This window comes from Polyodon spathula, chromosome 9 (assembly GCF_017654505.1).
Source record: "Polyodon spathula isolate WHYD16114869_AA chromosome 9, ASM1765450v1, whole genome shotgun sequence".
Taxonomy (NCBI): Eukaryota; Metazoa; Chordata; class Actinopteri; order Acipenseriformes; family Polyodontidae; genus Polyodon; species Polyodon spathula.
Genome location: NC_054542.1, coordinates 30,036,494 through 30,064,311, shown reverse-complemented (window position 1 = coordinate 30,064,311; position 27,818 = coordinate 30,036,494). Strand labels below are relative to the sequence as shown.

The 27,818-nt window shown below is 37.7% G+C and overlaps 1 protein-coding gene across 2 annotated transcripts in view; it reads right to left on the bottom strand.

The window, feature by feature from the left end:
- The window catches only part of shroom2a (shroom family member 2a), an 84,370-nt gene that overhangs the window by 41,789 nt on the left and 14,763 nt on the right, over nucleotides 1–27,818 (bottom strand). For both annotated transcript variants that reach the window (XM_041259154.1, XM_041259153.1), the window contains exon 2: nucleotides 13,421–13,569. In XM_041259154.1, the coding sequence (XP_041115088.1) occupies nucleotides 13,421–13,569 (149 nt within the window). The remainder of the gene's footprint in view (nucleotides 1–13,420; nucleotides 13,570–27,818) is intronic.

Below are 27,818 nucleotides of genomic sequence, written 5' to 3'. Positions count from 1 at the left end.
TTTTAAATGTACTTTATCAGTAGGTTAAGTTTTCATCAAAATGTCTACAGAATGTCCATTTAAGTGCTGACACTTGCCCTATATCAAATTGTATTATAATTTTAATTTGTGACGAAAAATAGATTTGGTGTCCCACTTTGCGTTCATTTTGAAAATATTTGTGTCACAATGGCCTGCTTGACTGAAGTAATTGAAATTCAGGTTCTGTGTTTGGTTTAAAACGTGTGGCCCTGTAACAATCACGTTTAAAAATAAATAAATAAATAAATAAAGTTCTGGTAACTATGTTTGTGTTCATTATTCTGAGAAACTGGTATTACTTTGATTAGTCTCATCTTCTCTGTGGTGGCCCTAGAGGCATGGCAACACCTAAAGCTCAAATATCCTCTGAGTTGAGATGACAATCATGGATTTTGACAACGCAAGTACGGCTGTGGATTTAACAGTTATTTGTAAAATTTAATTATATTCTGAGTTACTTTTACCCATGTAAAAAAAAAAAAAAAAAAAAAAAAAACACATATCATGGTTTCATACCTGTACTTTTCTAAACTGTTTACGTCTGTACTATTCTCAAAATAACTTTCATGTTCAATAAACACATCTTTCTCCATATTCCCCAATGATCTGGGAAAAGATTAACTCTGCTGTGATCCAGGTTTATGACAGGTGAACACTCCGGTCCAAGTAACAAAGCAGCTTGATTTATATTTCAGATTGTGAGGATCCCCCTCTAGTGGCTAATAAGAGTTATTGCAGGTAACCCCAGCTATAGAACTTCCAGCGCTGTTAATATGCATTTTACATTTACAGCACAAGACAAAACTTCAACAGAAATGCAGATTGTTAAAACCCATACACAAATAGTTTACTCTGAAATGCAGACTGGCTGAATGGGTACAAATAAATGGCTAACTATGTAATACTGAAGGAGTATTACAGGTGTGGTTCATTAACCATACATTTGAATAAGCACATTCTCTGTTGCTAGATTTACATGCACAGAGAACAGATCCCTTTACACTCAACACTTTAATTAGTCGGGAAGCATAATAAAACATGTAAAATTAACAAAATACAACTTCTTGTCTGGGACATTTTCAAAGAATTTTAACATTGTTACTCAAACCAAGATTGTTTAGATAACAGGGCTTAAACACGTCATCAATAACAAGTTGCTTCATAAATTTGCCTGGTGTTACATTGGCTTAACAGTTAAATGCACAAATGTTTCTGGGCTTTTTTCTTCTTCTTTTTCACTGCTTTTATGTTCTAAAACAACATTCTTCTGGGAATATTAATGTATTTAGCACTCGTGAGCTGTAAGCTACAATTGATTTATTTGTGACTAACTGTGCCAGCTGAATACATTCTGCAGGGTAGATCGATGATTGTCAACTAAACAGCCAATGCAGGTACTGTTTAACAAACAAACTTGGTCAACGCCCCTTCTCAGAATGCAACATGTCATTTTAGCTGGCAGATCTATAGCAACACAAGCCTGGTTTGCACAGCATCTCCCTCACAGCACAGTAGAATAAACACAATCTAGAAAGCAGCTTGTATTCTGTTCCGCTGTAACCGAATTCCAGCATATTCCCAGCTTAAAACTTGAAACACAATGCAGCTCTACTGTACCGGGTACGATCAATTATTCATTCTTTGCTCCTGCCAGTTACAAAGTAAAACAAGACTTCATTAACTGAACATGCTGAAATCAGATCTTTCCAGGAGACTCACCTCTGACCTGGGACACAAACCAATGACTTTAACTATACATTATTATATAAAACTGAAAAAAATATATGGAAGGAGAAGGTAGGTAGTGCAGAGAGTTGATACACTAGCCTTTCATATGACTTCTAATAGTTAAATGGATCTTGAGGTTCTGCCATTCTAACTGTGACAATATATGAGAATAGTCCCGAGGTCAAGAGTTGGGAGTGTCAGTACATCAGGAAAAGAGAGACTTCTGGATTGGATAACTCAGGTGTTAGTGCTGCCTTATTTCTTGAATGGTCCCCAGGAATAGGAAGAGATTGATATGTGGACCAACAGAAATTTAAAATACAATAGTGTACGTCACATCTTCTCGCTTATCAACTAAACTTTACATTGCTTTTACATCATAAAGGACAGGCAGGACTGTGGGAAAAGGTAACAAATATATATATATATATTTTTTTTTTAGAGGATTTGTAAAAAAGAGGATTTTTAAAGAGGATTTGTGTCACGCTTGGAAAAGCTCAATGTCATTTTATCAGCATGGGAAAAGACTAAATTAAACAGAAAAAAACAAAACAAACAAAACACAAAGAAACTAGAACAAACATTAAAATAATGAAGTTTATTTTACTCTTACCACCTCACAACCACTAGAGTCTTGTCTTGTACAGTACTGTTATGCATTCAAGCAGTTTCCTTGTCAAATAAAATCATTTGCTATATTTTTTTTTGGAACTGAAATGCGTACTTATGTATGTTAGAGCAATTGACCACAAAAATGACATAAAATTAGCAAGATCAGGAACTAGAAAAACGCTAATTACAATCTGCCACTTAGCTTACCAGACCTCACAGTAATGGTTCCAAAATATAGAGCACCACTTCTCTTACTGCCTGTTTTACACCAGAAAACATGAAGCTCATAAAGGTGGAATGTGAGGTTTCCAATAAAGCCTGTGAACTTGTGAAATCATTGTTTATAGATGGAGGCCTGTGTCCTGTTACAATGATAAAATGCGGAGCTGCGTGTGTGCAGGAATGCATGACTCCTTATCAATCAATGAATGAGACAGAGAGACGAGAGGCATGAAACATGCCGATTTATGTATGTGTGCTTTAGATTTATACTGCAGTAGACACTTTTGAAAATTAAAGGGTACGTGAGGACCTTTTAATTTTATTGTGTTACATGTTCCCATGTGTTGCTAATACTGTAAGTACTGTGGATATTGTTTTTTATTTTTTTATTTTGACCACTTTTTTTTAACTTTTAAATTGCATTCCCTGCCTGAAGATGGTGTGAAGAGGATGATGGGAAATGTAGTTCTGAGAAGTCTGTGCGGATACATGGGAAGCCATCTTGAGGCAGGGAATGCAATTAAAAGTTAAAAAAAGTCCAAATTAAAAAAAAAAATAATAATAAACAATACACACACCTTATGTAAACAGCTTTAGCAACACATGGGATATAAAATAAAAAGGTCCATATGTATCCTTTAATTCACTAAAAGCGTGTGGACTGAGAGAGCGTGTGGCAAGCCATCTATCTAAAATGCAGGTAAATACCTCATGAGATGGTTCCCAGTTTAGTGCATTTTCTTTTAATCTGTGTGAAATGCTACTGCAACCCTCTGCCTCTGAGCAATACCGAAAGGTACAGAACTTTTTTGACTGTCTAGTTTGTTTACATCAAACACAGGTAGTTTCAGCTGCAGTTATTTTCGCTTTGTTTTGGCCAAAGCTACCCAATTTAATGTGTAATAAGAACACATACACACACACACACACACACACACACACACACACACAAAACATTTTCAGCTAACTTGTGAAGCAATCCTACTTTAGTGTAGCTCTGCCAGGCTCTGGTGGTTTGGAACACCAGAGAAGCAGCTCAGATTCCAGCCAAACTCAATGCTCTTCAGCAGCCATGTAAATACCCAATGGAAAAACCACAAGAACATTATATTTACTGCACTGTAAGAAAATGCTGGCCACTTACAGCCACTTTCCGATACCTTTCCCCTCTGTGCTGTTATTCCAAGACTAACCAGTCAGCATCCATCACAAGTAGATTTCTAAACCAGTTGAAAAAATAAGCTTTCCACAGCTATGGACAGTGTGACCAGTAAACTGTGGCAAAGCTTGAGTGCAACCATGATGTGTATCTAAAAAACAAAACAAAACAAAAACAACTTATAAATATAAATTCAACGGGCTTGTCTCACTGTCAGAATAGCTTCTACTACACTGTCCTTTTCATTCACTAGTGCTCTGTAAAACACTTACTTAAAATAAAGTGCTTTAGATATCCCTCTCTCTAAATAGACAAACAAAGCCTGGCTGAGTTCAATGCTTGCCTGTCTAGTTAATATGTATTCCAACCCAAGGCTTGGCCGTGAATGACACCATTTCTCTGAACAAGAACCAAAAGGTTAATAACTGGTTTGGTCAATCCATTGGGTTTAACAATACTTAAAAGACCCACACATAATTGGACCTAACATATACTTCAACTGTCCCACATATTAAAGTGTTTTTTTGTTATTGTTTTTTTTCCTTGCGGAAAGGGAACAATCTAGGTCCCAGTACAAAATTAGATGTAAAACTCTGGAGTTATAAAGAAATAGCCTTTGAAATAGAAGTTGAGCAAACCGGCTTGTGTCAACTGTTGCTCTCGAAAGGCTGTTTTAACAATTGAGATGGTTAACCCTCAAAGCTCAGGGGTCACCAGCTCCAGTTTCTTCATAAATGGAGCTCAGGCAATACACAAGGTTACTTGTTACCATGCCAAAAGTAAAAGTTTTTATTAGCTAAGCTCCAAGAACAGCTTGAATTTTATTGTGTCCAAAATGAAAAGCGAATGTGCTATTTTCATGTTTCATTCCACACATGCCAGGAATAAACTTTATCAACAAAAACATAAAAAAGCTGATATTTGTTTAAATACAAGGTCTTGTGCTAGTATTTTTTTTCCTAAAGTTTTTTTTTTTTCTAATGCATATAACATTTGAAATATTTATTGGTTTCCATAATTGTAAATTGCATAGACGCACTGATTCTTAGTCTGTGTGATTTGGAATGTCACGTCCCATGACCACATTCCAAATGAGACTGCATTATACAATTTGCAGGTTGAGGCAGTAAAGTAAAATAAGATCAAAATAAAAAGATTGCTAAGGATACTGAAATATACTTTTGAACCTGTACAGTATATTAAGAATAACAAACTGAAATCAATAAAACTTAATATGTTAAGTCTCAATAAATATTATAATATCACACTTTAAAATAAAATAAAAGCAAATAATAATATACTATATATATATATATATATATATATATATATATTTTAGTACACCTGCTTGAAACCAGGTTTTTCATGATTATCTATGCTTTTAACTGTATAAACTTGTCTACAAACACTTAATATTACATTATATGATACGTGTACTTATATAAGCTGATAATCATAAGTAAATTGCATTCAAAAACTTAATTTTTAAATGAAAATGTAAATCTTGTCAATTTCAGTGAAACGGTCACCCAAAGCAAGGGGATTTTAGTCTGAAGCCCAAGTCAGTTAAAAGTCTGAAATGTGTATAACACAGTGTTAGAACACTGGCCTAAGTATAAAAGTGTCTTTGTTAGATGTTCTCTGAGTTAACTAGCATGTTACCTAATCAACCTTTTGTTGCCAATTATTGTTAACAGGTGAGGGTCCATGATTACTATAAATATAGGTAGCATAGGCAGAGGTTTGTCATTCCTGAACGAAAGGGAGCAGAAAATGGCAAAATACGCTCAGTTAAGCAAAGGAAAAAGACAGTCTGTAATTAATTTAAGAAATGAAGGTCAATCTTTAAGACAAATCGCAAGAACTTTGCAAGTGTCTGTAACTGCTGTGGCCAAGACCATCAAACGATTTGAAGAAACTGGCACTCATAAGGACTGAACAAGGTCAGGCAGGCCAAGGGTGACCTCAGAATAAGAGAACAAGTTCATTTGAGTCACAAGTCTGCGAAACCGGCAATTAACTGCACCTGAAATACAAGCTCAGCTAAATGCTACTAGAAGTACAGATGTTTCAACATCAACTGTTCAGAGGAGATTGCGTGAAGCTGACCTAACTGGAAAAATTGCTGCAAAGAAACCATAATAATAACAGAGACTTGCCTGGGCCAAAAAACACAGAAACTGGACGTTTGAGGAGTGGAAGTCAGTCTTATGGATCGATGAGTCACAATTTGAAATATTTGGGTCCAGTTGCCGAGTATTTGTAAGACGCAGAGAGGGTGAGCGCATGAGTTCTGCATGTGTGGTTCCCACTGTCAAGCATGGAGGAGGCAGTATTATGGTCTGGGGTTGCTTTGCTGGTGAAAGAGTTGGTGATTTTTACCAAGTTCATGGCAAGCTCAACCAGCATGGCTATCATAGCATACTTCAGAGGCATGCCATTCCATCAGGATTACGGCTAGTTGGGCAGTCCTTCATTCTTCAGCAAGATAATGACCCAAAACACACCTCAAAGTTGTGCAAGAACTATCTGGCGAAGAAGGAAAGTGAAGGACAACTCAATCTAATGACCTGGCCTGCCCAGTCTCCAGACCTCAATCCCACTAGTATGGGACGAACTAAACAGAAGAGTCAAAGCAAAGCTACCCACAAGTGCCCTACATTTTTCCAGTTTTTATTGAAATTTATGCAGTTTAATGTCTCAATGTACTCTGAAATTAAAGCATAGAACAAATAAACAATTGGGGATAAAAAAGAAATCATGAAATTGTTTTGTTTAACAAAATTTAATCTAAATTTTTGACTCAAAGTAGTCACCTTTTGCAGATATAACAGCCGAACACACTCGTGGCATTCTTTCTATAATGGAAATCAAATATTGTTTGGAAATTTCTTCCCAACACTGTTACAGAAGTTCCCACAAATGTGTTGCACTAGTAGGTTGCTTTGCTTTCACCCTTCTGTCCAGTTCATCCCAAACCAGCTCGATGGGGTTTAAGTCTGGAGACTGTGCTGGCCATTCCATGATTTGAAGTCTACCGTCTTGTTCTTTTCTTCTAAGGTAGTTCTGACATAGCCTGGAGGTATGTTTTGGGTCATTATCTTGCTGTAGGATGAACCCCTGACCAACTAGGCATATACCAGGGAGGGTATTGCATGGCGCTGCAAAATGCTGTGGTAGCCGTTTTGGTTCAGGGTGCCACTCACTCTGTGCAAGTCACCGACTCTGGATCCAGCAAAAGAGCCCCAGACCATCACGCTTCCTCCTCCATGTTTGACAGTTGGTGTCACACACCGAGGAACCATCCTTTCGCCTACTCGACGGCATACAAAAACCCTGCGTGATGAACCGAAGATTTCAAATTTTGATTCATCGGTCCATAAGACCTTCTTCCAGTCTTCAGTAGTCCACTGGCAGTGCTTCATTGCCCAGGGAAGCCTCTTTTTCTTATTTTGCCATCTTAGCAATGGCTTTCTTACTTCCACTCGACCTGTCAAACCTGCAGCTGTGAAGTCTTCTCTTCACAGTTGAAACTGAGACTTGCTTACTTCGACCAGTGTTAAGCTGTGCTTGAAGCTGTTGTCCTGTGAGCCGCCTATCACGCAAGCTGTTGACTCTCAGAAACTTGTCTTCTGATTCTGTTGTGGCTTTGGGTCTGCCAGACCTCTTCCTGCCAGAGTTTCTCCAGTTTCCAAGTACCTTTTGATGGTGTAGGAAACTGTACTCACTGACACCTTGGCTTTCTTTGCAATTTCTCTAAAGGAAAGACCTACACTTTTAAGGGTTATAATGGTCTGTCTGTCTTCCTTTGTTAATTGCCTTTTTCTCGCCATTATGATTGCAAAATACTACCTCCAGCAGTACAGTACTGTCCAAATAATGCTTAAGAGGGTGTAGTAACACAGTCTGTTCCAACACTGCTTTTATACAGACAGAGGGTTTGTAAATAATCAACAAAAGTTGGGACACCTGTAGGAATTGTTAGCATCAATTTTCAAGGCTTAATTTACTTCCATTGCTGCAGAATAGCTGTAAGTTGTTAACCCATTACTTGCTCCCTGAAAAAGGCCTTTTTGTATAACTCTGGCATGTACACTGTTTTTCAGTTTTGGTAACCTAAACTTTTTTTTTTTAACCTCTGAGAGTTTACCGCTTACCTTTGTACCATTTCAGGTTATTCACTGGACTTGAACTGCTTAAATTTCAATAAAAACTGGAAAAATGGGGGTGTTCTAAAACTTTTGACCGGTAGTGTATGTGTGTCTGTCTATATCTATATATATATATATATATATATCTATATATCTATCTATATATATATATATAATATATATATATATATATATATATATATATATATATATATATAATATATATATATATATATATATATATTATATATTAACTATATATATATATATATATATAATATATATATTATATATATATATCCACAGTTATCCAGGTTCAAGCAGCACAACAGTGCACTTAATATACTTGTTTTAAATTCAAGAGCAGGAGAGGTATTTTTAAAACAAACTGTGTCATGACCAGTAATGCTAGATTTAATTTATTTTCACACCAGCCTGGAGGCAGCATCATTGATTTGGTTTTGTTTTGAAGAGCTATTCACTGAGGAATGCACATTTTTTGTCTTCATATCCTTTCAGGCGCTCAGGAATGACAGCTTGCAGACCCTGTGTCAATCTCTCTATTCAGTCATCTCTCTGCCGATGCCACCATGAATTAAGTTTCTTGAAAATGTCTCTTGGTATTTATCATCCCAGTAATAACAGTGATGACAAGTGGATGTCTTAACAAAAGCTACACACAAACACAAATTGCTCTGTCCATAAAGACATATCCTCAAAACCCGTACATCCTCAAGTGTGCTCTAGAATTTCTTGTGTTCTTGCTGTAAGTGCCGAACATGAACAGAGGACCTGATTGCTAAACAAAGTGCAATGTCAGTTAAAAATATTATAAAAACAACAGAAAAAATGATAAAAGGCTTGAAACGCTGGGAAAGATACTAGAAATCATTTATGAGAAAATCAACTAATTGCTGTTAAAGATTTGTTAAGATTCTACAGAAGTCACTGTGTGCCTAGAACACATGACAGAATTTTGGAGTTAATAACAAATAACACATTTCTGTATGTTTAATAGTACAGTCTTAGTTTTTTAATTCAGAAGAGTAAGTCACGTCTAGGGTTTCTCTTACAGCTTTTACAGTCCTCTCGCTAAAACTGCATGACACTCTACAAACACGTCACCTTTACACAATGCATTCCTTATAGAACAGCATTAAGAACTCCCCCATCACTCTACACACACACACACAAGAGATATCTGTTCTAATTTCTGTGACTACAAAATGTGTTGACAGAACACATGATGCTGAACAGGCAAAGGCATAGTTTAGTTTTGTAACTTACCTGCTGAGAAGTGCTTTTAAGCACATAAACAAAAAGGATATGCTGTACTAAACCAGACAACTACTAGCCCTCTCTTCCCCTATGAGCGGTATTGTGCCATAACAGAAGAGAGTTGTATTAACACTCAGGACTCAGCTAACGACTGGACCTGAGAAATTATGGCAACTATATCAGTATGTGTGGAACATCGACTGGCTTCATTAGCGTTGCCACCGTGATGGATCACAGACCAGCTACACATATGAGGTATACATTGTCACAGCAACAATATTGGACAGCACACCATCAAAGCAAAAATCTCAAAGCAAGTGGTTTATGAGCTCTAAAGAATTTACTTGAAGCAGCTGTCAATATACTCTAAAAACACAGTTCAGTTTGTGAACCTTTACGCATTTACCAAAAAATATTCTGTGTCAAAGGGAAAGAGTTCCCTTGCTCTTCAATATCGAGTATACTCCTTCTGAGATTACTAGTAGCTAAAATCAAACAAGTGAAACTTAATTACATCTCAATTTGATCAAATGTGCCCCTTTTAAAGAACACAGTGTGCTTGGTTTTCTTCCTGTTTACAGCATTTACAGCAGGATACAGTACATTCCTGGACATTATCTAACTGCAAGTTGACTCTCAGTTGGGTAGACTACTGGCTCAGAATTATTCTTATTTTTTTGTAAAGCATACTAAAGCTAACACAAACCTGGCTAAATCTCCCTCTTGGCTTTTATTACAATAAAGATGCATTATTTGGATTGTTGGTTATACAGCCTCCAAAAACTCTGTACAAAATATTAATAGTGCTGATCTTTTTTGCTCACACGTTTTCAGTTACAGTGGATGAGAGTAATGGCATTGGCAGCAAATGCAGCTTCCACCATGGATACAGAAAGAAAGCGTTATAGAAATCAGTCTTTTGGTGCATTCCCCTTTAAGAGAGAGGCGGGTAGCAGTGATGTTTCACTACACTGGTCGAGAAGGCTTTTTTCTGTGCAACGTGTTATATGATGGAGCACACTCATGCAGATATTGGCAGCGTTTTGTTGTAGCTTTTAAATGCATTTGAATTAAACAAAGCAAGCTTCATAAACACAATGCTTACCGGCCGTTCGTTTAAAATAGCTAAAGTAATATTCAAACCGAGCTGCTTATCAGCTGTAGGCAATATCAAGAAAGAGCGCAAAGTAACGTGACAGAGATATTAAGAAAGCAGAACCAGGGAGGCAAGGACTTCTAGAGTTAATAAAGAAGCCATCAGTTGCAGGTTACTGTACATTTACCATTTGTCTTTTTTTTCTTTTTTCTTTAAAAAAAGCTTTGCGTGGAGATGGCTTATAGCAAACTGCACAGCAACCTGTGTATTTGTAGCCTAATTAATCTTGTTTGCTTACTTTTAAAAAGCAATAAATGTCGCCATGTTTAAACCAGTTTGCATGTTGTTTTTGTTCACAAACATATTTATGGATGTGTAAATGCTTTTTCTATAGATGTTTGCAAATCCTACTTTCACAAATCTGCTTATACCCCGGTCCACAGGGTGTTGGATATGCGACATTATACTGTAGTAATAATATTCAATAATAGCAGTAAAAGTAATATATTGCAACCATAACTTTGAAAACTTTCAAACTTTGATAATCATAACTGATAATCCTTTAGCCATCGTTTAGTGTTACATACTTTACATATCCCGTTTTCAAGTAAATGTATCCTGCCAACACACACTACAGAGTCACTTCCTGTGCAACAGGTATTTGGACCCCACTTTGTTCTATAGGCAGCACAGAAAATGTGTGAGAGCCTCAAGTGGGGCCCTAATACCTGCTGTACAGGAAGTGAAACTATATGACAAATCTCTTAGTCAAAGTAAAAATAGAGTCAGGTAAACTGATGAGTGGGGTTGGGAAAGAAAGAGGGGGGTTGTTATGATAGAAGAAGGTCTCTGACAGACCCAAGGCCGGGCCTAGTTACCTGGTCAACAGTGTTCAGTGGAAATATTTTTTCAAAGCTGCACTAGCAGTCTGCTGTTTTGAGTGGAGTCATTTTTCCTAGGACTCTTAAGAGCCATGTTGCTGTGTTGCCATGTTGAAAGAATGAATGCATCCTGTACTGACTGCCTCTCCTAGCTCAGAATTTTAATGGTTTAATGCAAGTGCTGGACAATCCTTTGAACCCTAGCTGCTAATATATCTACTCTACTAGCACGATGTAAAAAGTGTGTGAGATATCTTTAAATTGTATCAGTCACTTAATAATTATAAAGCACCCACCCCACCCCACCCCTCCCTCCCCGGTAACTAGGTAACCTGGATACAGCTGAAAGAATTTTAAAAGGCCCTTTTTTTCTTTGTATCAAAATGCAAATAAAACCTCATACAGTCGACTGAAAAACAGCTCAGTGTGCTGCTTTGAATATAACTTCTGCAGGGCTTAACTGGGCTTCTTCTACAGAACCGGTTTGTCATCCAAAATATGCTGGGTCTAAAACAAACAGAAATAACAGAAAAGGATAAGCAAGGCATCACTTTATAATGAGTCTTGAAAGCTGACAAGCTTCTTTCTAATGTTCTCTTGCTTTCCTTAATTATTTAAAATTCCCAAAATGTAGTGCAATTTTACCACTCTTAATTGCTGCGCCTTCTGTTAACTCCAAAAATATACTTTGTTACTGTCCAGTTTCTTTACATCACAGACACATCAAATCAAAAAGTCGTAACCTCACTGTGCCGTCATGTCTTTTCTGACCAATTTTCTTAATATTCTTAGCGCATCTTTTAAACTGTGGCAGCCTGTTCTGAAATTACCACACTAAAGGCAGATACATTCAAAAAAGTAAACAAAAACAAACAAAGAACATGGCCTTGTCTACAACCTGTGAAGGAATTGGTACCTAAAACTGACAGGTGAGGGTAGAGACTTCATCTTGTAAATTATAAATGTCTTCTGCTAGAGGATAATGACTAGTTGTAGTCCCTCAACACCAGAACCTGAAATAAGGACCTTGCTATGAGGAAAGGAAGAGTAGGCCAGGTATAATGAAAAGGTGAAAACAACTGCATCCAAAAAACGCTGTGTGTTGTGACCTAGATGCACATTGTGTACAGGAATCACAGTGTGGCAGCTATATGGCTTTCCACACCATTACTGTACTTCCCTCCATTGTGGCCTACCAGCACTTTATCTTTGTGCTAATCTGGATCGCATGCCATTTTGGGACAGGGAAACCTATCATTAGATGACACTGCAGGAGAGTGTAGAGTGTAATTATGGCATTCTACTTGTGGTACCTACCCTCCCACCCCTAGAACATCCATGACTGAGATAATGCAAATGCTTGACCTACTGCAGCAGACAGTCCAGTTCAAGAGTCACGCAATCCTTAAAAGGGAAATAAACAAAAGTGTACTGGATCAAACAGCTGACTTGAGCTATATTTCCCTGTTGTCAGCCTGCAGTAAAGCACAATCCCTGGCAGACTGTACAGATCACAAATGGGAACAGGAAATTCCAGCATTCCTTCACCTTCACACTATTAATCCAAGAGCAAGAGGACTAACATTTTAGAGCTAAATGTTAGTACCTTTATTTCTCTTGCCCTTTTGTGAGATATTCATGTAATCTGCTAGAGTGGAAACTGCCTTTTTTATTAGTTTTGGTTTTGTCTTTTATAGCCTAGAGTGACTGAACCTTTTGCTCTCGCAGCTGAAATGAAAAGTAAATTAAATATGTAATTTATTCCACGCTTGAGGCCTTTTCTCCAGATGCTTGAAATACACTTGACAATAGATACGCAACCAGTTTTGTTCTCTAGCAGAACATTAAAAACAAACAAAAAAATTGCTTTCAAAATTTAAAACCAAGCAAATGTAAAATGTGGTATCTTCTCTTCAATGACGCACCCTTATTGAAAACTGCCAAACTTACACGCCAATAATTACTGTCTAAAATGGTTTTGTTTGTTTAATGCTTGGCCTTGGTTTAATATGTATTGTCGCCTGTGCCACTGCTTCTTCTACACCACTGCTGGGCCTAAATATTAACTTTATAGGTCCGGATGTATGCCAGGATTACAAAGATTACATGCTTGCCTTCCAAGGGCTCCTCTTCGTATCATCCAGGATCACTTTAAATGCGCAAGCACTTGGATAGCATACTGTCAGCCCCACTCTAGAGTGACCGTATTACTGTACCACCTGCCCTTGTTTGAAGCAAGCAGCCGTTTCTTTACCAGACCTCGGGTCCCTACCTTTTGACCATCAGCGTCAGCGACTTGTGGGAGCCCTTCACCAGACAGATGGCCTCTTGCCTGTATCCGGTCAGGAACTCGTTGATGCTGACAATCTCATCCCCGGCCTGGAGCTTCCCTGCTGCTGCAGCCTTACTGCCTTCCTCGATCTAGAACAGAACAAGACATCGGCACACATGAGGAAATACACTTGCACACACACATACACAGACAGGCTTTGACATGTTCCCACAGACACACACACCCTTACCCTTCTGAATGGTGCAAAATAAATAAATCTGTCACAAAAACCAGTTTCTTCAATTTTATTTGATAGAAAACCAAAAGCCTAAAGATCAACACCCAAATTGCAGTGGATCAGAAAACACAACAGATGTTGGAAAAAGACACACATTCTGTGTCTAATTCCTGGAAGACATGCCTGTAAGGTGTATAGGACTTTTACTGTGAAAAGTTAATGATGAACCACAATAATAGTTGTCTCAAGCCAGGTATAAATGATGAGCTTTGTCTGACGGGGCATGTATTGGGAACTAAAATGTGACTGTACAAGGCGATGTTGTCCCCATTTGACAAATACTAAGCAAAATCTCATCAAATACTAAGCGACCCAGTTAGTACCAGCTTCTCCTACAGTTACTGTGTTACTTCAGAGGTGTACAGACACTGTGGCTAAACCAGTGCTGGACTCCATGTACAAAAAATCATTTATTGCAGAAAAAGTGCCACATAATTTAACTGTCCATCAGAAAATTACTTTCCCACAGTAGGGGGCTGAACAGTGGTTTGGCCTTATTTTTAAAATCAGAACAAAAAAAAAAAAAAAAAAAAAAAAAAGAGAGAGTGAGAGACAGAAAGGACTACCAAATAATAACGAGAAAGTCAAAATTCAAATGACAATGGTTACCATTTTTAGCAGATAATTTAACCCTAATCAACACATTAGGTAATTAAAAAAAAAAAAAACCCTGGATCCATGTTGATCAATGACTTGACAGCCACATACAGTAGAACACCTATATCACTACTGCTTAGATCTTTAAAATACTGCCCTTTGTGTGTGCAAGTTCAGTGCACTGTATTTAAAGAGAAGGTGAAAGGACAGGGACTACTGTAAGTGTATTATTTAAAACTTGTTTTGCATCATCCTTAAAATCAAGGTAACAGACCCCCCAATGTGTCTTCAGCCACACACAATCTTCTGCGTGTGCAATAATGTGCTTGATTCGTCTTCTCGGAAACTTGCATGCTTTGTTGACTAGGCACCTGTGTAAACACAGTAACTGGAGAGCTACTGTACTGTATGAGGTGAAATAATAACAGCTTCCCATTCGTAGCTTTTTACCCCACACAAGAGTCTATAAGTGTCCTCCCCAGGCAATAAATAACGCAATGCATGGTCAATATAACACAATGCTTATTGTGGGGTGATTACGATATACTGTTCCCAAGTTAACTGTGTCAGACAATACCTGATAGTGCCCAGGCAGTGCATGGAGCAAAACATGTTAATCCTTTAAAAAGGTCATTATGAAGAGATTAAAAATCTTGACATGAAAACATGTTTCATATCAAAGGTCATTTTAAATGGCTACAAACAATGGTCAATACATTGTTTATAATTTTAAAGGGTACATAAGGACCTTTTTATTTATTGTGTTACATGTTCCAATGTGTTGCTACAACTGTTTATGTAAGGTGTGTGTATTGTTTTAATATTTCTGTTTATTTATTTTTATTTTTCTACATTTTGACCACTTTTTGAAACTTTTAAATTGCATTCCCTGCCTCAAGATGGCTTCACGTGTAGCAGCATGGACCTCTAAGAACTACATTTCCCATCATCCTCCTGCTCACATGTGTCTGAGTTGGATTTACCAGTCATTTACCAAACAATTAAAGTTGAAATAACAAAAAAGGGAAGTTTGCTGTGCCAGAGAGAGGCAAGACCAGCTTTAAATGGGATTTACTTGAATGATTTTGCAAGCATGTGTGATACAGCAGCCCTTAAACCCAGTGTGGTTTAGTGCTCCAGTCATTCCAAAGCAGTTACTTCATCAAATGCAGGTAGTTGGAACACAGTTTGCACCAGCTTAATGAAATCTTAATAACATGTAATTGACTTATTTATTTCATTATTTTATATATATATATATATATATATATATATATATAGCTATATATATATATATATATAAGAGCTGGATTTGGAAGTCAGTAGGTGCCATGTGATGAATATCTGTTTTTTTTTTTTTTTTTTTTTAGCAAATTCAGTAAAGACTGTGTGACATACTCTGGTTCATGCTACCCAATAGTGGTGCATGACCAGATGGTCATTACTAGTGTTGATTACAGGTTTAGTTAATCACAGACAGGTCTGTCAGCAATGACACACAGATATGCTTAGTTACTGTACTACAATATTGCCCTGTCATACAGTGCAATCAGAAGTGAACATTAAAAGTAATAAAAGCAGGCTGGATTTGGCTAAACCCCAGCTAGTATTTTTGGTTTAGTTTCAAACATATTATTCTTATGTTCTAACAAGCCCTGTCTTGTTAAATCTGTTGTAGTAAACTTGTATAAATAGTAAAACAAACTAGTAAAATTATTTACTGGACAAATTCAACCACAGACAGAGTAACAATTTTTCAAACAGAAGCAAACACTAAAAAGATGGGTTTTTTTGTCTGTCTACAAGAAGAAAAACACATAGCACTAGAACTCACAAAAGCAAAATTCCATAAAGATCAAAGAACAACCAGCCATTCCACTCAACCAAACACCTCCCACTGCTCTTATATTAAAAAGGAGACCAAATGCTCCAGAACCGATCAGGTTTTTAAATTCATAAACCATAGTGCATTTTTTGTTCTCACTTACTGTAGACTAATTTTATATATATATACATATATATTGGAGTTCCCCAAATTAACTTGCTTATTCAATATGGCAAACAATGCATGCTCTGCACTCCTTGAAGAACACTGAGCTCTAAGAAAGTGGGAAGTAAAGTCCTGCTTTTGTTACATTTTTTAGAACTGTATCTAACTTAACTCGAAGGGAGCTCATTTTTAAAACATATTTAATTTCTTTATTTTTCTCTACATTATATATAGCTATGGTAATTTGAAGGGGGAAAAAAAAAAAAAAACCCTACTGCTACCCAACATCAGAACTACCATTAATTTAGCCAAGAATTAACAAGCAACCACTAGACTCAAAACTTAGCAGTACTGTAACTACACTACAGCCAAATAGACAATGAAAAAAAAGCCATTAAACTTCTGAGACATTTCTTTCTGTCAGCAGCCACTGACGTTTTTCAAACACAGCTGCTTAGCTTGTGAAGCAGTCAGTAAGACCTGAAATGTTTTCCTGTTCTGCACAGTGGGAACTAAGACGCAGAGTATGTGCCCACCAACATTCTGTAGCTTGCACCTCGCACAGCGCAGTTGTATTACCTGTACAATTTAAAAGAAGACACAAAATCTGCGATAAGGCTGCCCTTGTCATATGGATAGACAAGAGTCCCAGGGACACAGACAACTGAAAACCGACAAATCATGACTGCGTAAAGAATGCTCAAAGAGCCTGTGTGTCTCTCTCTCTCTCATATAGATATACACACACACACAAACTTTACAATTTTTTTGCCCGTCAAAAACATACAGGCACCTACATTATTCCCTGTGGGAAACTTTGTACAGAGTTTTTACCACAAACTTTTGATGTTTTTATAAGCCCATCTATGTTTGACTTCTGGCTTGTGATTAAATTACACTACTACTGTTTCAAACATCGGAATTTTTAATTATAAAGCAATGTTTAAATGTTAATTAAGAACATTTTAGGGGCTCCCGAGTGGCGCATCCAGTAAAGGCACTCCACATGGAGTGCATGATGTGCCCTATAGCCTGGGGATCACAGGTTCAAGTCCAGGCTATGTCACAGCTGACCATGACTAGGAATTCCTAGGGGGTAGCACACAATTGGCCAAGGACTGCCCACATAGGGAGCACTTAGGTCAGCAGGGGAATCCACAGCTCACCACACATCAGCAACCCCTGTGGCCGATAGGGCACCTGTGTTGTTCTCCAGCACTATAGGTCTGGTGGCCTCACTGTGGATCCACAGTGCAAAAAATGATGGACTGGCAGGAGCACATTTCAGAGAACATGTGCTCCAGCCTCCATTCCCAGAGTCAGCAGGGTGGCTGTGAGCAGTGAGCCAAGGATACAGATAATTGGGCACACTAAACTGGGGGGAAAACCAGGGTAAAAAATTGGAGATGACTAAATTTAAAAAAAAAAAAAAAAAAAAAAAAAATATTTAAGAACATTTTACATTTCAAAATCTTTTGATGACAAATTTATTACAGACCAATGCACTTTACAAGCAAAAGGTATGGATTAACTGGAACAGGTACTAGAGGCTAACTGCAGAGACACAGTGTCAGTTCCCATGGAGATTAAACACCACAAAACCTAAAGGAATGCAGACGGTTTTCAGTGTCCAAAAAAGAAACTGACTCTTACATGGCACACAGCATATCCCTCAGCTGGGCAGGTGGCCTCAATGTAAAATGAACATAAGCTGGAACCAAAAACTCGATGCCCTGGGTCCACACCCAGAAAAGCAGATTGCAAGAACCCTCTAAAAGACACATGTGTTGGTTTAGAAGGAATAATAATGAACCCTCCCAACTGAGTGGCCTGAGCTCAGAGCTGCATTTTTCAGGGGTATGTTCCTGTAAATAGACCTTTATACAGGCTTCAAGGCCACTGTGTGCCTCAGTCTCAGCCTCTGTGTTGTCAGCTTTTATAATTATAAGCAAGAACTCTTCAAGTAGGAAGGAAATATTAACGCTAAGGTCACAGTATATATGAAGTTTGGTGTTGTCGATTTTAATAAAACACTAAGAAAATGTGCTATAAACTTCATGGTCTTTGAGGTTTACCATCATAACAGATCACAGCAATGTGTAATAAAGCATAGAAAAAGCATGATAAAGCATAAATAAGCATTATAAAGAAGGTATGGTAAATCATATTAATAAACATGGCAAACCAGGGTAAAACTATGGTAAATGCATAATACATCAATGGGAAAGGTATGGTAAAATTTCATAAATACCATGGTAAGCTAACTCTGTTGGTATAATATACAGCACATCCATATAAAAGGAAGTAGGGACTTTAATTTTTGTTGTTGTATTACACACATGTCTGTTACATGGAAAAACCTGCATGAAAGACAGTTTCTGTATAAACATCCGAAGGTGTGTTGTGTAATAAACATTAAATGTGTGGTGGCCCATAAGGCACTGTGACATACTGTAGTGCCAAGCAGGTTTATAGTGGGGGAAGCTTGTGTGTCTGCATTTGGAAAATATAAACAGAATGGACTGTCAACAAAGATAAACTAGATAAAGGGCAAAACTATAACGGATGTATTAAACAGATAGCAATGAGTTAAACTTTAAAACACAACGTAATTCTTGGACACTTCTGCGTTATGAGTGGTGGAGCAAAAGATAAGAACATACTGTGCTGTACTGTATGTCATCTGGGATGCCACTGGAGTCATATATCACTAACCTTAAAATAACCAATTATACATACCATGCTATTATAATGAAATACATGCTGGATAGCAACAGCAGAGACCAAAAATCTACTGCAGAATTCTGTAATAAGAAAGTAAAAACATTTACAGATTGCTGTGCTTATTATTCAAATGGCCATTACATTTTTTGATGAAGTATAAAAACATCAAACTACAGAATAAAGAACTTGTAGCATGGTATAAATAGCGATTAGTACTCCGAACAAATCACTAATCAAGTCCCAACTGGTTTGGATTAATGAGAGTCTACTGTAGTTAGTTATCGCAACTAGGTCTGCCGCCCTCCAATATAAAAAGAATGAATAAAGCATGACCAGCTGCAGCGCACTAGTGTTCTGGATGGGTGTTGCAATCTTGTGATGAACATTTAATCTCACTGAGCTCATTCTGTTATACCCTTTCTTTTTCTACTTTTAGAGCCCTTTTTTCACAAATCTATTGGGACCATTTTTTTTTTAAAATCACATTTCATTAATGAAATCTAGCTTGCAATTAATGAACCCATTTTTGCAACTACTTCAGAGGGTTTGTTAATGTATTCACATTTTTCAAAACACTGTTTAACCTTAGAGAAGATGTATACACTTTGAAAAAGTGTCCTTAAAATAAAACAATCACTGCTTCGGGACCATATATTTCATTTTCCTTTACTCCTGTCCATAAAAACAACCAGGAACCAGTAGCAGGTCAAACTCAGACAGTATTAAGCTGTTACTTTTTTATTTTGCAGAATTTCGAGAACAGCTTATAACTGATTCCATCTGACTAGTTCTAGTCCTCTCTGCACAGTATTTATAGAAAACACAGATGGGGACATCTTACATCTTTTTTTTTGTGCTACAAGGTCACCTCAGATGTAACCAAAAACAGTAGTGCTCCAAAACAGAAAACAGATCCAAACAAGCTTCCTCACATGTTTATGGTAAAGGCAATTCAAGCGTTGAAAGTTTCAATAAGATAGTGCATTAAAAGACTGTGACTCGATGTTTCCGATGAGCAGCCACAGCGTCTGAGAGTAGGGGATTGTTAAGCTAAATTCAACTTCTAAAGAAATGTGAACATGAAAGATAGTAATGCAGTATGTTACCTAGTTGCAGCTTTTTAAAAATGTCTCATATGGACCAACTTGACAGTGCAGTTAAAAGTACAGTACATCTGAAAATAGTGCAGGTCAGTTATGGAATACAGAAGCTACAGGCTGGGCTGGTCGCCTGGAAAATGGAAGCCATTTAAACAGAAACTGACGACGACCAGGTACCTCCAACGGTGGTGGCTACGTCTTTTGCACTGCAGACAACAGCAGCTCCTCAACCTTTTGCAATGGAGATGGCAGAGGCCCCTCCCCCTTTGGCACTGGAGACAACACAGGCTCCTCCCTTATTTGGCACTGGAGACTGCAGAAGCTACTCCCCTTTTGGCTCTTGGGATGACAGCGGCTCCTTTCCTCGCCTTCAGGAACGGCCTGTCTTGCCCTTTTTTCATTTTGGGGAAGGTTGTTTGGTCTTCTCCAGCCTTCGGGCAGGCAGCTCCTCTTGTGATTTCTGGCAGGGACAGATTTAACCCCATCCCTGCCAATCTTACCTTCCCCCACACCGCAGCTGCTACATACAAGTCAGGTGATCAGAAACAGCAAATAAATTGAATAGTAACACACTCAAAATAGAGAAGTGTTTGCAAATCTAATACCCAAATAACATGTTTAATGATGTTTTAATAAAAAAAAACACTTCATTATGTTTCACGTTTTTCAAAACTAAAGACAGAATAACGAAGAACCCTAACAATAAGCATGTCGGTTTGCACTAGGTACAAGGAAAACATTTTGTAGACTTTTCAGTAGAAGCTAAAAAAGTTACCAACTCCACTCTGACAAACTGATTGTTATTTAATTTGTGAAAAGTACATGAGAGGTGAGCACTCCAGTGGGGTACAATGGCTCACACTGGACCCCTGCCAGCCAGATACAGGACTGTCACTCAAAGTGATGAAACATTGTGCCTGTGATCTGCTGTGACGCAAATTGAAAATGAGGAACAAAAGACTTGGAATAATTGTTTCCTGAAGCCGACATACCCAGGCAAGAAAGAGTGTAGATATTGCATGTCAATTCAGTGCTGACAATGAACCATTTCACTCCTCGGGGTTGCATACTGCAAACCTTTCTTTCTTAGTTTCTTATCATTCCCCTGTTAAAAATAGCCCTGTGCCCAGCAGAATGCCGATTGTCAGGGAAGGAAACTGCTGGAATAAACTTGGGCAAGATACAGTAAACATAGCTCTTACAAAGCACTCCATCAGCAGCACTCCGAGTCTCTTATTCTCATCTGCAAACGGCAGTAAACGGAATTCACTTGTTGGCTTACTAGCAAAATGAAATTCATTCCATATAATTCATCTAGTTAGATCCTGTTTTACAACCTGATAAAAATTATGCCCCCCAAGTTTGTATGTGCTCAAAAGATTGTGAAATAACCCTAAAGTCATAAATTCAACAGTAAAATCAAGGCAGTTTGTGGGGTTGTCATGTCCAGATACCCCACATTAAGATTTTAAACTCCAGAGTTAATACTATATGGTCAAGTGTGACCTCACAATAAAAACCCTTTCAAGTATTTAGTCATCATAAATGTTGTTACTACAGTTAATTTCATGCTGTTAAATACCATTAAATTATCTATAAATAACCTATATATAATGTGCTTAAAAAGTATGCTGTCGAAATTGTGACATCATAGTATGTAAATCTTAGCAGTCACAAAATAAAGGTATAAAAAACGTATTAGAGTAGTAACCAGTCATATGCAATACAAAGAAGAAAAAAACAGCTTGATTTATTGTCAAAATGTTGTAAAATGTAGAGGAGCTTTTTTTGTTTCTTTAGTAAAACAGTATATCATTGTCCTAAAAGGGAAGCAATGTTTGACAGCAGTAATGGATTACAACAGTAAAACTGCTGCCCAGAAATATAAACATCCAAGTCATCTGGAACTCACTAAATAAGAATCAAACTCACAGGGTGAGTTTAGCATTCCAAAACTCTCAGCGAGACCCAGCAGAGCTTTCATATTTTATCTAGTAGATGTTTAACAGGCTCCCAGCAGCCACCTTTTGGCTTAAACTTTAAAAATGGTAGGACTTTCTGGCCTACAAGAGGGCCCTTAGTTTTAAAACCTGATGATTTTGCTGGATGTGTTTTAGATTGAAGCTCTTGTGAAAGGTGCAAGCACTGCAAACTCTTATTTATCCAGCTTCAGTGAAGGCAGCAACAACGCGAGATCCCCACTGTGGCAGGTCAGCTGATAGGTAAGCAGGCAAAAGTCATCACACAAAAAAAAATTGATTACATTTCCAAGCACAGGGTTGTGCAAATTTATAGGCCTTACAGTTCCCTCCATTCCAGCCACATTTTCCCATGGCAGGAATGGAGGGTGCCAGGGACCAATTTCCATGCAGTGACAGGGACTTTTAATATAAATATAAATGTTAAGAACTCTCACAATAGATGTGTGGAAGTGAGCAACACAAGCACATACTCCTGAAGGAGACACAATGTAACTAACTCTAAAAGTTATTGATTTAAAGGGGGTCGATACAATAATGAAACTCAGCAATGGGTAAGTCATTAATTCAGCTTTTTTGTTTCTTATTTTTTTTTTGTTTTTGTTTCTTATTTTAACAAACACTACCGTGGGAAATTTTTATGGTTTTATTGCATTCACCTGGGATAAGTAAGAAGATCTAGTTTTAGAGATAATCACGCTTTATATTTGTTGAATGTTTTACAGCAAAACTACACACTATACAACACAGAGAAACTGGAGAGGTTCACAGATTTTACTCCTAATATAATTACATTCACACACGTTAAGCTTTTATATTATCGCCAAGTGTAAAATCCTCATAAAAACTGTTAACACGATGAGCCCTCTGATGCATCTCTGATTTTTTATTTATTAATGTCTATACCAGTGGTTCTTCAATTTCTTTGTTCACAGACCACCTGGATTTTATTTTTTTGCTCTCGGCAGGCCTCACAATAAACAGTATAGCTGACTGAAAAATAAGCACATAAATCACTATAATATTAAGAATAACCGTAGACTTACTTTTCTTTGTTTTAATGTAATGGGTGGGCCTATTTCTGCCAGCAAAGTTATTTTAAAAATTGGAGTTTTAAAGAACTGTTCTAGTTTAATTTTCATTAATACAAATTTACAGAGAGGGTAAAAAAAATTGATAGTTTTATTTTAAAATTGATAACCACAGCAGAAATGTATTTATGTGAATTAGTTACAATACATCCATGACCAGCACAGTTAAGAATCTCCAGCTATAATCTTTATTTATAGAACTGAATGTTTGGATGCTGCACGCTGATTGGCTGTTAAGATTTTTTTACTTGTGTGAAGACATTTGAGCCAACCACAGCGCAATGGGACACACTACATGTAGTCAGATGAAACTGAGAAAGAGGTTGGCTGATAAGAGAAACAAAGAAAACAGACAGAGGGCTGATGAAGAATAATGATGTGGGTCCAGATGAAAGGCTGATAAAGTCAAGACAGGCAGTTCAGTTACTTAAGAATGCAGCAAAGCTGTAGTGCCGGAGCACATGTGCCTCCATTCATTAAGTAGATAACCCCTGAATGCTGGAATGCTAAATATCCCACATATGGTTCAATGTAATAGTTTGAGTTGTTGGTTCAATAGCTAACATGATTTGATAGGGGGCACAACCTTTGTTAAACAGTAAAGAATCTTTCCAAAAAATGACAGCATTCTTTTATCCAAAAAGGAAGATCAAATGTAAGAGTCATTTAAAATTAACCTTGTCTAGTCCTTAGGGCCGACATTCAGTTATACTATAAGGATTATTACCTACATTGTCAAACAGGTAACACAGCAATAACAATCCATGATGCGCTACAGAACAAAAAAAACAAGCACTTGTTGCAATGTTTTGTTTTTTTTCCTGCAGTGATTTAGAGGTCAGGTCTCAAATCCCAGTGCACTAGAGCGGACATTTTGAAAAGAACTTTGAAACAAACTTTAAAGTTATAAGTGTAAAAAGTTGTCAGGATGTTAACAATGAAAAGAAAAATTACAGGTATGTTATTTAAACAGTTGTATCAACAAGTGGGGACATGTAACGTTATATTTTTCAGAACCCCACTACTTACTCCAAGTTCCCCTGACAATTAATTACTTTTTAGCAGAGACTAAAAAAAGGGCAATCTGTTAGCTGATCAAAGGCCTTTTTAATTACTAAAAAGAAGTGAAAACAATTTCTGCTCGCCTGTGAGAGATCCTACTTTTTCCTAACTTAATGGTCTTCCAGCAAAATCACAAGGCTAACAGATGTTCAGAACTATAATGTGGCTCTGTAGTGTGCCAATTAAAAAAAAAAAAAAATTCCTTGCATGCTACTTGATGATTGTATTGTAAACAGTCCACCAGAAACAGGGAAAGGCAAAGATCTAACAGCATTTGAGGTTGATAGTAGGTGCACGTCAAGCAGGTGCCACAGTAGCAAGCACCGTCATGTTGGTAGGCTGCTTCAAGACATTGGTTATCAGTGTATCGGGAAAGGGGAAAAAAGGGAAAGTGGTCACCAACAGAGCAGCAAGCGGACAGAGAGGAAAAGACAGTCAGTGACGTGTGTCAAGTTTGAAATACTAACAACTTAATAGATTATTATCCCTCAAGACACCTTCCAGCACCTTGTGGAGTCTGAACCACGTCAGGGCTGCGATACCTGATATTAGGTACTCAGTCCTAATAAATATGTCTTGAACAACCGATACACTGTGAAATGCTGCTAATCTGGCATACAAGTAGATTCAAATGTGTATTTGGGAATTGGGCGATTCCACACTATTTGCTGGTACAATTCGTATATGTAAGTGGGTCTTTCTGGAGTTGATTTGTGTGATTAAATTACTGTTTACAGGTGGGTGCTCGATTGAGACTAACCCTAACCCTAACCCTAACCCTAACCCTGCTACATTTGGTTGAGGGGAAGAGCAGCAAGTGATTGGCTGTGCTGGTCCTCAATTAGCAGGTGTGCGGGTCTTGACTGAGTGTCAGTTAAAAACATCCAGTAGAAATGGCTCAAGGCGACTGCAATGCCATTCTACAGAGGGGAGCTGTGTATACTCAGGATGAGAGCGTCTACTCTACAGGAATGACAGTTACACAACCCTGAAACTGCAAGCGGTGCTTGTGAAGGCAATGCCCAGCCAAGAACATATGAAGCAGCAAGAGTCGTCGTATGAATACCAGCTCATAAGTAGGTTAGTTCAGGGGATAGTGATCCCAAGTAATGTACAGCGAGGGTTATGTAGTGTAGCCGGTTCCTAGAGCGGGACGCCTCAAATATAAGGCTAGCGCTGGTCCTGTGTGGCACTTTTTATTTGTAGTTTTTGTACAGCTTGCTGTATGTGTCTTCTGTGCATTACCATCTCTGGCAACATCACATGACCTGTTTATTTACTTTGTTTTGTATTAATAAATCCTGCGCACCTGTGCTGGTGTTTCAACTCCACCTTAATGTCTCTCTGTATTGCCTAAGCAGCGGCTACCCACACACATGACACGAGCACCCTGTCACAGGCCCCAATTGTGAAATTGATGAATGGAGTCTCTTTACTATCTGTTCTTTCAAACAACAGCAACCAGCTCTGTTACTCCTTTAAGTCACCAGGAGCCCATAATGACTAATTTCAGTGTGATTAGCGACATATAGGCCTGCATTAATGAGGCCTCTGTAAACAGTTTGGAGCTTATCAAGCAAATTTAACAGGCTGGTTATTTTTTTCAGGGTACTCTGTTTTTACTGAAAATTTAACAATTATACTGCTGGAATGTGTAAATGTATTACTTCTTAGTAAACTTGTGTGTGCGCTGGATGATTTTGGCCGGCCCTCACTAAACCCCTTCAAAAGGTTTAAACTAAAAAACGTTCTGCCGAATATTTCGGTTTGGTTACAGTACCTTATAATTATAGTGAAAGCTCAGGGGCCTGCAAATTGAAAACACATGGCATTGTGTTAAAAAATGCTGCTATGTTTACCATTTGCCTAGCTGGAGATATAAAGCCTCTAGTTTAGTTTGCACATGCAGCTATTGATGGACAAGTGGTATACATCAACAGAAAAAGGAATAGCATAAAGCTTGTCCTGACAGGGAGTAAAAACTCCACACCTTTCCCACTGGATGCGACTTCATAGCACACAGCAGTAAACTGTAAACATGGACCAACCTTAAACAACATTAAAAAAACAGCCCAGCACTGTGAACATTACCAACAGAGAGTTCATCAAATTACTTCTAAACTTCACCTACAGTAAGAGGTCATTGACAGGTCAAGAAACCAGAAACCATGCTGTACGACATGTTAATTATGAATTTTCATCTGAATGCAGAACTTTCTTTTAATAACTTCTTGTCACGTGAAAGGAATATCATATCCCTTTCAAAATAAACTTAACTCCTATTTTCTGGCTCCATTACTAACTGGACAAAAAAGAACCGCTATTAGCCATCACCTGCATGAATAATTAATTGGAGCAGCTAACGTTTCAACAAGCTACAGTATATTTCCATAGAGCAAAGAAACAAACTTTGAACAGCTGTATCCAAGGAAATTTCTGCCATGCTCTTGTCAGTTTCTCTCAGACGTAGTGGCTTTCCAAAAGCACACATTCCCCTCTTACCTAGACTCCATATTACAGCAGTTGGGAAGGCTGGCACGCTATATCCTGACTGTTCAAAGTACAGATAGAAACCTCATGTTAAGCAGTCCACTGGCAGTTTTCAAACCTGTTTGCGCTTCAGCGCCCCGCAACATGTTCTAAACTCACTGATGGATCTGTAATCTGGAAGGAGGCACAGCTAGTGGTTGCAATAGAAATATTGCTTAGAGGAATTATGATAATGCAAACATACTGATTTTAACACTTTTTAATACAGACTTTAAAAACATGTTTTTGAACTTCAGAACAATTTCAAACAGCCTGGAATAGGTAAACATTGAATCTGTGCAAAAAACAGATTCAACCAAAAGCCATCGCTGTACATGCAGTGGCTGATTAGGAAATCCTTTTCTAAAGGTACCCTTAGATATACAGCACAGAAACAGAGGCGGATGTGCACTTGCTAATAAACAAATCCTGTACCCAAGACTCGTTTGCATTTACATGTCCAGCTTCCAAAGGAACATAAAACAACAGATATTACTAAATGGAAGTCTTATTTTTGTACAATACCTATCAAAAGTGTAAGGATTGGGAATCCAGGGCTAACACAGTTTTTTATTGAGAAAAGTGGGAACGTGGCAGGCAGTGTGATGAAGACTGGTGCTGAAGGCAAATTTACTCAAAGCTGAATGAGCTGTGTTCACAATGTGTAGATTTCACAATGGGACAGAAAAAAAAACATGGTGGTCAAGAAAGCTACATTTGTACATTATCATTAATTTCTTTTACATCCAATTGGGATCCATTTTTAGCAGGTGACGAATCATAGTGCAGCACCTACAAGAGTGTTTCTTTACAGTAAACTTCTCAAACTGGTTTGTTTTTTTGAGGATATATGTAAAGAGCAATCCACAAAGCTAGCTTTTTACTGTTCATTTACCTTTTTATGTTTGCAACCATATTGATTGGTTCTCATTGTAATTATAAATCACATCAGAAATCAACCAATCACAGTACAGATGTCATCCTATGCATATACCATCACACCTAATTCCAATGCTCAAAAAAAAAAA